Source organism: Siniperca chuatsi, linkage group LG5, assembly GCF_020085105.1.
Source record: "Siniperca chuatsi isolate FFG_IHB_CAS linkage group LG5, ASM2008510v1, whole genome shotgun sequence".
Taxonomy (NCBI): Eukaryota; Metazoa; Chordata; class Actinopteri; order Centrarchiformes; family Sinipercidae; genus Siniperca; species Siniperca chuatsi.
In genome coordinates, this window is record NC_058046.1 from 5,685,035 (window position 1) to 5,697,770 (window position 12,736).

The 12,736-nt window shown below is 37.9% G+C and overlaps 1 protein-coding gene across 3 annotated transcripts in view; it reads right to left on the minus strand.

Moving 5' to 3' along the window:
• The window catches only part of slc4a4a (solute carrier family 4 member 4a), a 65,273-nt gene extending 58,291 nt beyond the window's left edge, over positions 1–6,982 (minus strand). For 2 of the 3 annotated variants that reach the window (XM_044195951.1, XM_044195950.1), the window contains exons 1-3: positions 6,203–6,982; positions 5,556–5,653; positions 5–78 (exon numbers count right to left, since the gene is read on the minus strand). In XM_044195951.1, coding sequence (XP_044051886.1) covers positions 5–78; positions 5,556–5,572 — 91 coding nt within the window. In that variant the 5' untranslated portion in view covers positions 5,573–5,653; positions 6,203–6,982. The remainder of the gene's footprint in view (positions 1–4; positions 79–5,555; positions 5,654–6,202) is intronic. The other variant, XM_044195952.1, reaches the window with a different exon arrangement.
• Positions 6,983–12,736: the final 5,754 nt, after the last annotated feature.

Sequence of the window (12,736 nt, forward strand, 5' to 3'; positions counted from 1 at the left end):
TTACCCTCTACTTCCTCCTCGTCACAGATGTGCTTGAGTAAGGATGCCCCCCGGTCCAGCACCGCCTCATCCTCCATCCTGTAGTAGTAAAAAAGGAAGAAAGACTGCTCACACTTCTCCTCCAGTGACAACATGGAGCCATAGCGCTTCGGCTCGTTCACCTGTAGTAAGTTCAGACTGGGGCTCAGTCTGGTGCTGCTGGTGGCGCTCATATCCACCCATTAAAGACTCATTGACAGACACGCTATGTGACTACCTTGTAGCTCTGAGATAGCACCTTAAGATCTGCTTTGCAGAAAGTAAACTACCCTCAAGCGTGAGAATGTGTGTCGTCCTTGAGGAGGGCAAAGTGCACAGTCGATAGGTACGATGTAATGGATTTAATCTAGCGGAGGGGGGTGAGGGAGAGGACAGGAAGTCTCTGCTAATTGGGTGTCATGGCCAGAATGACTGGTGCTGCTCATGCGCAAAAAATGCCCGACTGACTGAGACTTGAACCCATCGAAATCTGGATCGGGCTCTGTCTCCACTTCACTTCATTAGACACTGAATCAAGGTGTTGTGTTTTATTATTGGGGGAAAAAAACATCAGTTAGTGTTGTGTCTAATCAGTCACACACGCCCACACACACTACAAAGCTTCTCCATCTGGTCGGTAATGCTTGCCAGCCCCCCTCTCCACCACCCTCCAGCTAAGAAACAAGTGGGGCATCACATGTCTGTCTACTCATCCGCCCTTACAGGATTACGCTGGCTTTACTTAAGTGACAAGACACACACAAGGCCGTGACAGGCTGGCTCGTCAGAGCCTCCGCTGCTCTCCAAGACAACTTCACACTTGTCAACAAACATCGACGTGAAAAAAAGATTAAAACATTTTTCATTCAGGCTGGCTCAGTGGCTGAAAAGAAGTTCTGTTTGTTTGTTTTTGTGGTGGGGGCAATACAGTATGTACTCTCAGTCAGCTACTTGCATGCTGAGTGAGTGGCTGCCATAAAAATAGAACAAAGAAATCACTGCAGTCTTTAAGACAAACAGCAAATATTAAATATTTACATTGAACACGTCTTTATATTATTAGAAACTATGTCAGGATGAACAGTGTTAGCAGTTCAAAAAGTAAAAATGCCCCCCCACTCTTTCACCAACACATAAATACCAGAATACTTAAGCCCTGGGTTTATCCTAATGACATTTTAGTTTGTTTTGTGAAACAATCACAACCTTTTTTATTGTTTTGTAACAGATTGTTAATAATTGTCCTTCAAAACAGTGATTTTGAGTTCGACTTGGCCACAGAAAATCAGAGCTTGTTCAATAATAATATTATTATTGATAATTATTATTAATATTAGTAGTAGTAGTAGTAGTAGTAGTAGGAGTAGGAGTACTAGGATTAGTATTGTAAAGTGTTGATTGGAGAGTCGTTTGTCCACTCACATATTGTTAATTATTTTATTTTTCATGAGGAAGTAATTTAATATTGTTATTGTGTCCTGATCTAATTTGATATGATAATGTCATTAATACTTAGTAATGTTCTCCAGCAACTTAGTCCATCCTAGGTCAAAGTGGACTGGACAACATGGGCTAAGTAAAATGGCAGGGAGATACCCTGGACACAACAGTCTCAGAGGTCAAAGGTCAGCTACAGAACAATACTCTTCCAGCTGGTCGGGATTCAGCGTCCTGCTCAAGGACGTTTCAGCATGAGAAGACATTCCCTGCTCACTGCATCATGTCGCATAATCGTCATGTCAGATATACTAATAGATTCAGTTCATCAAGTGTCTTGTTTTGAACAGTTACAAACACAGAACAGGAAGAAAAGTATGTTTGCAACAATCCTACCGCTGCCAAATCATCAGTGTTATTTTAACTCTGAGAAAAATCAACACTTAGTATTTCAGTATTTCTATGCAATCAGAGTTGTTTTAACACTTGCTGATGGTTTTGACCGGCCACCCTATGACCACATCAGCTCTATGGGTGGACAAACAACTCTACAATCAAAAATAACACTGGAACACTTCCTGTGTTATAGTAGTATAGTGAAGTAGTATAACCTAACTACAATTATTCTAGGTGTTCAAGGTTGTTGTTTTTTTTGTCATTTTCAGAACACACTGACACTACCAGTATGTTGTAGTGCTTTATTACTGTGACTGAAAAAATGTTTCTCCTAAACTAAACTTATATACCTACTTTCTGGTCTTTCTGGAGAAAGTTTTGGTTCCTACTGAAACGTCCACTTTTCAGTAGCTGGGTCAATTTAATAATATTACCTAAAATTTAGATACAGTAGGCCGATTGATTACTCAAAGGCATCTTAACAAAAAAGCAACTTCTCAAGCTTTAGCTTTGATGTATAACTCTGTCTGAACTGGGTCAACTTGCACAGAGTTTTAAAACAACACAACCACAAACTTCACCAACTTTCCTACTAATACTGGCCTTCCTACTTCCTCCATTGCCACCTATGGAACAATCATGGACATAACAGGCCAAACTCTCCTCAGGCTGAGCCGACAGCCCACTAATGTCTGCACCCCAAGTCGTATTTCTACACTGAACTTAACATATTATCAGACAAGGAGAGGACAACAACAACAACATGCTTTAGTGAACTTATTCAGCAAGTAAAAAAAAAATGTGTGTGTGTGTGTGTTAGATATGGGGTGAGACTAAACATAAATCCACTGTCATTGCTGCATATCAAGATTTTCCAGGGGTTATTTTGTGTTTAAGAAAAAATAATGTACTTCATTTTTAATTTACCTTGTCCCTCTTGTCTTGCTTTGTCTGTTAACTTGAGAAAGTGATTTCCTACATTTCCCACAATGCTTTTCACCCCTAAAATCAAAATACTGCACAGCAGACAATTTACAAGCCATCTTTTCCAACTTGCTTTTACCTGCAGATTGTTAAGTTTCCCTGATGATCACGTGTACCTTTTCCTGAACTCTTCTTTTTTCCTAGAATTAATTTTTGTTTGGAGGCAAAACAATCAGCCAGCATATCAGAATAAATCCTGGGAATGCCTGGGAGCCATTTCAGTAGTTGGCAGAGTTTTTGTGGTTTTGACATGCTACCAAAATGATAAATATTGTAATAGAATCTTTAAAGCCAATCAACTAAGAGAATATCAGTTAGGGATAATAAAAGACTCCTTACAGAATTTAAAATTGCATGATGAAAGATAAGCTACCATGTGAATGTTTGACTGATTATTCTACCACATTTGAATAATGTGTGCATGCAATGGCTTTAACACAAAAGCAGCAGGTTAAGCAATAGTACTACAAACACAGTGATGGTGCAAAATTCTTGTGTACTCTGCAGGCTGCTGATATTGGCTTGTACTTTGCAGCACAAAGCATCAGTTCAGAAATATATTATGACACAAAATTGCAAAAGAAAATACAAAAGGTGTTTTTTTTCAAATCTTTCATTCTTCTCTAAAATCAAAAGGCCTCAGTGCAGAGTATTTTTATGTTCAACAATCTTTGTGACCTTAATGTAATAATTCTACTTCTAGTCAAGTGTCAAGTGACACTGACCACAATATCAATCATACAATATTACTTGTTTAGGATTTGATGCGACAGTTTAGGACTTGTGACTGACTTTGACTTGATTTTGAAGTTTGGAATTGACTTACATGGCATTTGTTGTGATGTAGAAAAAATGTTTTTGGTCTCACCTCTGCCTTTTATGTTTTGGATCACTGAAACAATTTCCAATATTCAAAATCCCTCATAGCTGCACGGGAAATATCTCAATTTGACGTCATGACATGTCCATTTACCAGGAATAAGAGGAAAAAGGGACCAAGGAATGCAAATTACACTTACAACACCTGTGCTTTTAGGATTTTAAAAGTATTTCAAGGAGGATTTTTCCTTTAATGAGTACTTTAAGTTATGCATGTATTGATGATCAATAGCTAAACCTTCAAACAACCTTATTACAAGCTGTGAAAGCAATCAAAACTTGACAAACTGTTACTTTGCACTCATGATTGTACATTAGCTGTTATCTGTCTTTCACTTCACAGATAACGTATCAGTCTCCCTGTCCTTGTAGGGCCTACAGTAATATGCATGTAGCCTACATTCACTATCTGTTTGGAGAGGATAATATATTCTCTGCGCCCGAGCTGATGCAACTGTCGACTGTGTGTCCAAACCATGGAAACATCAAACAGCCTGAAGGCATCCGGAGTGTGTTATGGTATACAGTATCTGCTGCAGTCATCGTATGAGATATGAATAAATGTGTCCAGGTCATGTATCCTGTATTCCAATCAAGTTTGCAAAGTCAAATCCCTCGTGCAATGAAGGCAGAATGTCATCAGATATCAGATTTCACTGAACCTCAAAGGGTTTCTCCACACAATAAAAAGGGTACCTACAGTTTCTGTTAAATGATAGCCACACTGGGCTTTTCATCTGACAGTAGTTTTCACTGCGCATGAGGTTGAAATGCAAAGCTTTGTCTCTTGGTAATTATCACACAAACCACATCAAAAGTTTCCACTGCTGACTCTGAATGAACTGGGGTCAGGTGGGAAACAAAAAGCAGGATTCAGCTGAGATTTAACATCCTGGAATTGTGGTTCCAATATCATCATGATAAGTGTCAAATTGATGTTTTAAAAATCACTCAGTTGATGTTATTCTGGCTGAATTTTTAATCATTTGTCCTGAATTTTAATATCAGCCACCCCTTACGTGTTTTGTATTGTTTTGTTTGTTTGGATCTCAGCATTATTGTCATAACAGATTTAAATTTTTCAACAAGAGCTTGTTTTGTGTATCTCAGAATCTGAAAAATTAGCTGAGACAAAACAGGCTCCAGGTTCATTCTTTTGCATCCGCAGGGGCAACATTTTGGTGATGGCTTTCTGACAGCAACTAGAAAAATGATGATGCAGTGTCACCTGGGCGACCGATTGCTCTCAAGTTAAAAGATCTATCCAACAGTTTGGTAGATCCAATATATACTACAGTCATGCTTCTAAAACAGCTGTGATTGTGCAGCATTAGAGAAACAAAAGGCGGTGTGTTTAGGTCTCTCCAGTTTACACTCAATCGTATCTGATGTATGTTTGCTACGATCCTTGCAAAGTAATCACAAGGCTGGTCATGTCTTGACACTTAAACTTTATAGTGTTTGAACTTTAAATTACCTTTAAGGAGTTTGTTAACCCTGTGTAGTTTGCCTGTACTACTCTATTTACTGTCAAGGCAAGTAAACAGAGTAGCTCACATTTGAATCAGATATGATTTCAAATGTTATATGAACTTGAAAAACAGCAAAGTCAGCTACAGGCCATCCTGTCTGAGAGCAGTGTTGGAAAGCATAAATTTCACCTTCTCGGCAGACATGTTGTAACTTGTCAGCCTCATTACCGAACCACTTGTTCCTGAAGTGCACCTGATCTGTGTTTGTAGGCTCTTCTACACACAGGTGTGCCTTATTCAATTTATTTAAGGTCAAGTAGCTCTGCTTAGAGTGAAAGCTTTCCTGTGCGGCTTGCTGAAGTCACTTACTTCTTGCTGCCGCTCATCTCTTCAGGTTGCGTGTGATAAATCTCCTTACTGAATGTGCTGAGCAGAGCGGATCACTGGAGCGGCTGCTGATGTTTGACCTGACAAAGTAACACATGGGGAGGTCATTTCTCTGCTCACTCTGGACTCAATGCACACCAATAGTCTTTTACAACCAAAAAAGTGCTTGACTGAAAGGAAAGTTTCTTTCTGTGATTAATTCCAGGACACTTCACAGACCAACAGCAGACTTTATAATATGATTTAGCTGCTTTGTCTCCAAAAATCTAATAGTTTGAAATATCATCATAAATCATGCTGACTGGCCCAAGGAACCGCTTGACCAAAACAAAACACACTCCAGCTGCGCCTTTACGCACAAGCTACTTTTTAACCGTGCGATAAATTCAGTGTTTAAACAAACTAGAGACCAACACAGATAGCATGAATCGAAATACATTAAAAGGTGACATAAAGCACGATGAGGTCGCTAGACTCCTGAAGGCACCGGTGACACGCTGTAGGAAAATTAACAGGAATATTATGGTGATTTACGTTCAGGACGCCTCTTCAACACACGCACACAAGGCATGAAGAAATGAGTTTCAGTCGTCCACATCATCAAGGTGGAACAAGAGTAAAGGACTTACCGCTGTAGTGCTGATCTTTGGCTCTGTGGGTTTGGCGCTTGCTGTCACCCCTGCGGTGGCATGAAGGTAAAGAAGTCTACTTCCACTGCTCGGGTGAGTTTGTGTGTGGCATTGTGCGGCGGCTGCGCTCAGCATGCTACCGCCTCTATCTGCTGGACCATCCTTCTGTCAACGCCACTCCTCCGGTGGGAGGTCAAACTGCTCCACTGCTGCACCATCATCACTCTATCGGACCCCTACCCCAATCCCACCCAACCCCGGACCAAGTCATTGAACAGCTATGCCAGGCAGGATCAATGCTTGAACACAGGCAGGCAATCTGTGGACGTTATTAAAACAATAAACAATAAGAATTTGTAAAGTTAAAATCAATAATAAAAAAAAACAACAGGTTGATAAAATAATGATGAAACATACATACAATAAAATATACATAAATTAATCATAATTAAATAAATAGTCCAAACAAAAGGGTCTTAAATTCTTGAAAAACAAAACTGAAACTTGAGAAATGTTTCTTTAAATATCACTGATTTGTGGATCCACAGTTGAATAAATTCTTGTTTATGTATCTCTGTTGGCAGCTACTTGCACAAGTAAAAAAATGAAAAGCAATGTGTGGCACTGGTAAAATGGCGTGTTTAATGAGATACTATTATTATGTTTTTAAATCCCAAATTATACAGATAAAGCATCCCTGTAATGTTTCTAAACTAGCATAATTCCTCAGGGATATTTGTCCAGCATCTCTCTACAATGTATTGCAGGATTACTGCAGTGTCTTCATGTGAGACACTTATTGAGATTGGTGATTTATTTCAGGTGCCAACGACGTATTTTAAATCTACAGCGACATCTGTTGGTGGCAACATGGCAAGATTAGCTGTCATTACCTTCATAACAGAACCATGTACTCCCAGTAGTGCCATCTGTAACAGCAATCAGCTGGAAATAAGTTATTTAGGATGATTTAGGATTTTGAAATTTTATATAGGCGGTTAACTTAATTGTCAGTTTTAAAGAGTTTTAAAGAGACCAAAAAAGCATTTCTGATTGGTCCAGAACCTATAAGTCTCTATTCAACTAGACTTATCCCTGTAAACTTTTAAATAAATTAAATGCACCCTTGGACATTTGTTTTGTCTTATTAAGTTTCTATCCCTCCCAAGTTTTGGAAGAAAACCAGGAAAATCCACCAGATGACCTGTTACCATGTTTTCTACATATGTAAGCATACCAGCCAGGGCACAAGTCACAGCAAAAGGAAAAGATTAATGGTTGTCAAGCTGGGGGGGTTCTCCATAAGTAAGGGAAATGCCAGGGAAAGTTAAATGTTTACTTTCCTTGGAAATGAAAAACTAACCTTAAACCTGATAATCTCTCACACCTTTGCTAGTAGTTTCAGCATAAATTAATCTCTTAACGCTATATCTGAAAATCTTTACATAACTGTTAAAACATAGGTTAACGTTACCTATTATTCTCCACATGATTAGTGGCACTGCTTTTTATGTAGTAGCTAATGTTTTAAGAAAATTACATTAGCCCTGTTTACATGTTATTAATGATGCCCCGCGTAGGCCTACTTCAGTTAATTTACTGACCATTAGCCAAACTGCAATCACGTTAGCAATGCTATAACTAACGTAAGCTAGCTCGGGACAACCCATTCGTTGGACGGATAAAAAATATTTTAGCAGCTTTCCCGACATCATTGACTGACTGTAGTGAAATGAAATAACGTGAGCTAGTACTGACAACTTTTAAAGAAAATCAACTCAGACGTTCTTGGTAATATTTATCGCAATTTCCGCAAATTTCGTGGCGGTTTTAACGGTCTACGCATGCGTACTACTATCTTCCCTCTCGTTTATCTATCAAGCTGCCATTATGCTTCTTCAGAGGAAAGATTCCTCCGGCGGCATCACATTTATGGCACTAGCTACCAAAAAAAAGGAAACCTGACCATGAGGCTCAGTGGCCAAATGAAACAAAAGATAAGGTGACATCTGCTGCGTTATTGTTGCAGGCAGAAGAACTGACAGACATGCAGCCCCGATGGCTAACATGTTAGCAAACAATTAGGTAGGCTAACACATGCAGCAGACACAAAGCAACATTATCATTTCATTGAGGCTGTGTTTCTGCCACCTGACAAATGCAAGTCCGATATTCACTTAGGCCTACTTTTTTTTTTTACCTCTGATTTGGTCTCCACCAACCCCAAAAACATTTCTTTAACTGCTAGGTTTTTCTCCACCTGCCAGTCCGCTAACTTTGGTTCTGATTAACCCATTGAACCCAAGTTAATGGGCTTAGCAGAGCGTGTTTGCTGAAAACAGCTGTCTGCTGACAGCAGCAAGACTGAACATACAATAAATGAGCCGTAAAATCAAAACAGTGAGCTAAAAGAGGCCAAGAAGCTCCATAGAGCTACAGATGGACGTTAACTCTCTTTGGTTTCATCACTATGAACAAACCCCTTTTACATTACACATCATTTTATCTTGTTAATATTAAGATTGTTTCAATGATGACATGGTCAAATTGAGTTATTGGCTTTAAGTTACATGTCTTACTTGATTTATTTGTAATTCATAACAGCTGCAGTTTGACTTTTTTTGTGATTTTGCATACTTTCCCATATCTTCCCATTAATATTGGAAAAATGTTCGTATTCATATCACGATATTGGTTTCACCCATACCATCCAGTTTAGGTTTGTCGTTCTGAGTTGAGAAGAGTGCTTTTCAAAATTAGAAAGGACACACTGGAAAAGAGGCGAGCAATGATGCCATTAATGTTCAATCGTTCAAAAGCGCGTCTACGTCTACACACTAACCTTTGGTTGCTGTGGTTGGTTTTTATTCTAACGCTGCACCGAGCTCACATTTCTCAAACTTTGACTGGATTATATACAGTAACTGGAGAGTAACATTTAACTTGTATGAAAATCTAGTTTAAACATTAGTTGCTTGGGATGTTAAATGTTTCAGGTGCCATCTACAGTAAGACATGCTCCGATAATGATACTTTTGCTGTCAGGTGACTGTCGTCTGAGAGGCATCATCTGTCTGCACCATCTAACCTGAGACTGATTTGATATCTGGTTTATTTTTAGATTAGATTAGATTTAACTTTATTGTCATTACACATGTACAAGTACAAGGCAACGAAATGCAGTTTAGGTCTAACCAGAAGTGCAATAAGCAAGTGCAGAATATAAAGTGTGTGCATAAATGCAGGATAGAGCAGTATTATGAAAATATTTTACAAGTGGTACTATGGACATTATATACAGATGGCATTACTATAAATTTGTAAAAGTCCTGTATATCAAAACTATTTTATATGTATACTTTAAAACAGATTTGTAAGATTGGTACACATGTCTGAAGGGAGATTCACTAAAATACTTTATTAGGGCATTTCACACCAATACTACTGGGCAACCTTTATTTTCTATTAATGATTTATATTTATGTTTCAAAGACATCACAAATACATTGTGAGTATTGATGTACTGGGATGGATATATTGTTCATTATTTAAGATATAAAGATGTTTATCCATAATAAAAAGTGTAAGTAAATGTATGGTTATTTATTATCTTTTGTGGCATGTATTGTTTAACTGCTGCAGCTGTATTTTTTGTGCCATTTGGGCTGGGCATCTTGTCATGTATACAAGAAGCAATTTTGTCAGACAAGACCTTCTTTCTGACACTTTGTATGAGCAAAATAATTAAATAAATAAAAAACATCAGAAATAATTGTGCAGTTAAAGTAGGAATTTGGGTGAATGAATGAATTACCCTGATTTTGTAATGGCTTTTAATGGTTATTTCAAGATCCGACCCGAACATGCCATAGTCAAAAGAAAGAGATTGCTGTCTTGTGCTTTTACCTTTGCTACTTGAATTTTCCAGAAGTTGACATTTGTTCTCAAAACAATGTTTTATGTTTTTATTCATAACACAAAATATTTTTAAGGCTAACATCAGTATGACAAGATGTGTCATACAAGTTAGTGTGAGAAGGGATTGTCCCTCATCCATGAATGTATAATGCAAAACAGCTGCTGTTTTATACATTTACAACTCAAGGCATGTCAGCATTTTCATGTTTTCCCCCATGTGCGACAAGTTTTATTTGTTATCTTCAGTTCACAGTTCCCCAGCTTTACTTCAAATTCAGTTTCAAAACTTAAAAGCCCATTAAGGATTTGACTTGATTTTTCCCTTTAAAGGAGGATTTGAGAGGTATTCACATTGGCTTGTTGGCACTTTGTAGTTTGAAATGGGTTTGATGTGACTATCTGATGCTGCTCTTTTGATCCCTGTTGTGCCAGCTCATGCCTTTGATGTAAAATTGTTCCAGGAAACGTAATTCCACCTCCCCTTTTCTCTGAAATTCTTCAAGCCACATCATAACATTAAGAATGGGCAACATTGCACGAGATTTCATTATTAAGCAATTCAGCTAAGTAGGCTTCCCAGTTAGTCAATTAATTACCAATTTCCACTGTGGGAATAGTTATCCGATATTGTCTATTTATTCAATTAGTGTTATTATCATTTTGGATACAATTTTTAAAAAGAACATGAAAAAAACATTTTATTTGTTGGTTTAACTTTTTCTAAGATCAGTTGCAATAATCATTTCTTGCCTTTTAGTCACACTTCACTCACATCAGTGCAAAGCGTAACCTGCAGTGGTATTTGTTCCATCCTTCCACATATCTTTATTGTCTAAAGACTTTACGTCTTCTCGGATCGCATGTTAACTGATCACACAAGTAAAGATCTAAAAAAGAAGGATAAGAAAGATATATACCAGAGCCAAGTCTCTTTTATTGCTTTTTTATTGGCTATAAAGTTTTGAGTCTGTTCTGTCTGTTTTTAGTTGCAAAGAAACTGTTGAGCTAGACCCAGAACATTTACACCGATTTACACAAATGCCAGAGTTGATTCATGTGCACTGTCCCCTATAAAGTAGTAAATACTGAAAAAACAACGACAATTATTGGAGATAAAGTCGAAATCTTCAGTACAATTTCCCCACATCTTCGTTCAGAAATGACACTGACCTTTGACAAAAGAGAAACAAAAAATAATACTTACTAGCTTTTCCCAGAACGTTCAACCACTCAGTTGAGCTGTCTCCATGACAACTGAGCAAACTCCATATTCAGACAAAATGTGTTTCAACATCTACCTTTCTAGTTGGCTATTACACAAATGCCTCAACCTGAAAGGTCTTAAGCAGCAACTTTTGAAAGAACATTCTAGAGATTCTGTGACAAATAACCATCAATAAACCCTGGAATAAAACCAATCAGGAGGCCAGAAGTCATTAAAGACCATATATATCTGGAATAATGATTTTTAAATTCCTATTAATGCCAATTTCTGCAAAAACCTATAACATAATAAGAATACCATAATAACTAATTGATAATTAGTTTATTGTCAGTTGGTTAGCTGGCCAGCTGATTCTGTATGCTGTAATATGTTGTATTTGAGCAAGTGAGTATTCTACATGTAGTTGATCATCACTGTACTGTAAACAGAGCCTACAGCTATCAGCTCTATGAGGCTGTACTTATGCTAACATAGTGATGTTTAGCAGGTGTTATGTTTACCATCTTAGTTCATCGTGTTAGCGTGCTAGCATTTGCTACTTTACAAGTACAGCTGAGGCTGATGGGAATGTCATTAGTTTTGCAGGTATTTGGTTTTAAACCAAAGTTTTCGACAAATTCTATTTTTTTTTTTTTTTTTTTTTACCTGATCACGATAAAAAGTAAGGGAATCGCCAAAGTTATTACAGTTCATCCTGATGAGGCCATAAATGTCTTTACAAAATTTCATGGCAATCCATCCAATAGTTGTCGAGACATTTCACTCAAAACCACAAATGTTAACCTCGTTGCGGTGCTAGAGGAAAAGTCAGGGTGTCACCAAAGTCGTTAGGATTTATCTTCTGGGAACCATTAGTGTCTGCACCAACTTTCATGGCAATCCATCCAATAGTTGCTGGCCGACTGACAGACCTTGACATTGCCATTCCTGGAGCCATGCAGCTAGCATGGCTAAAAATGTAAACAATAGAAAATGCAAATAGATTTGAATGATACATTCAAAAATTAATTGTGTTTGAAATTACCTGCAAGGTGGTTTTATATTGTCATGAATGTGTGTTATTAAAAGAGGATGCTTGAAGTACATTGACGTACGTGCAGAGGCACATGATTTCCTAGCTGGTGGCATTCCTCCTGATCTGTGGACCGACTAACTGAGTCAGTGTTGTAGTTTTCATGTTACTGTTAATCTGTGACAATAAAGCCACATACAGATCTGAGCTGTTGGTTTCTGTCCCTTCAGGTGAACTCTTCCCCTTAAGAAAATATGTACCTTATGTTATTGCTCCTAAAAGATTATGTAATGCAGACTGTGTTTTGTAGTGGTTAATGTACTGTGTACTGATTTACTGGGCTTTAATAAAAAAGTGTGTCTGATGTCATGCTGGATAA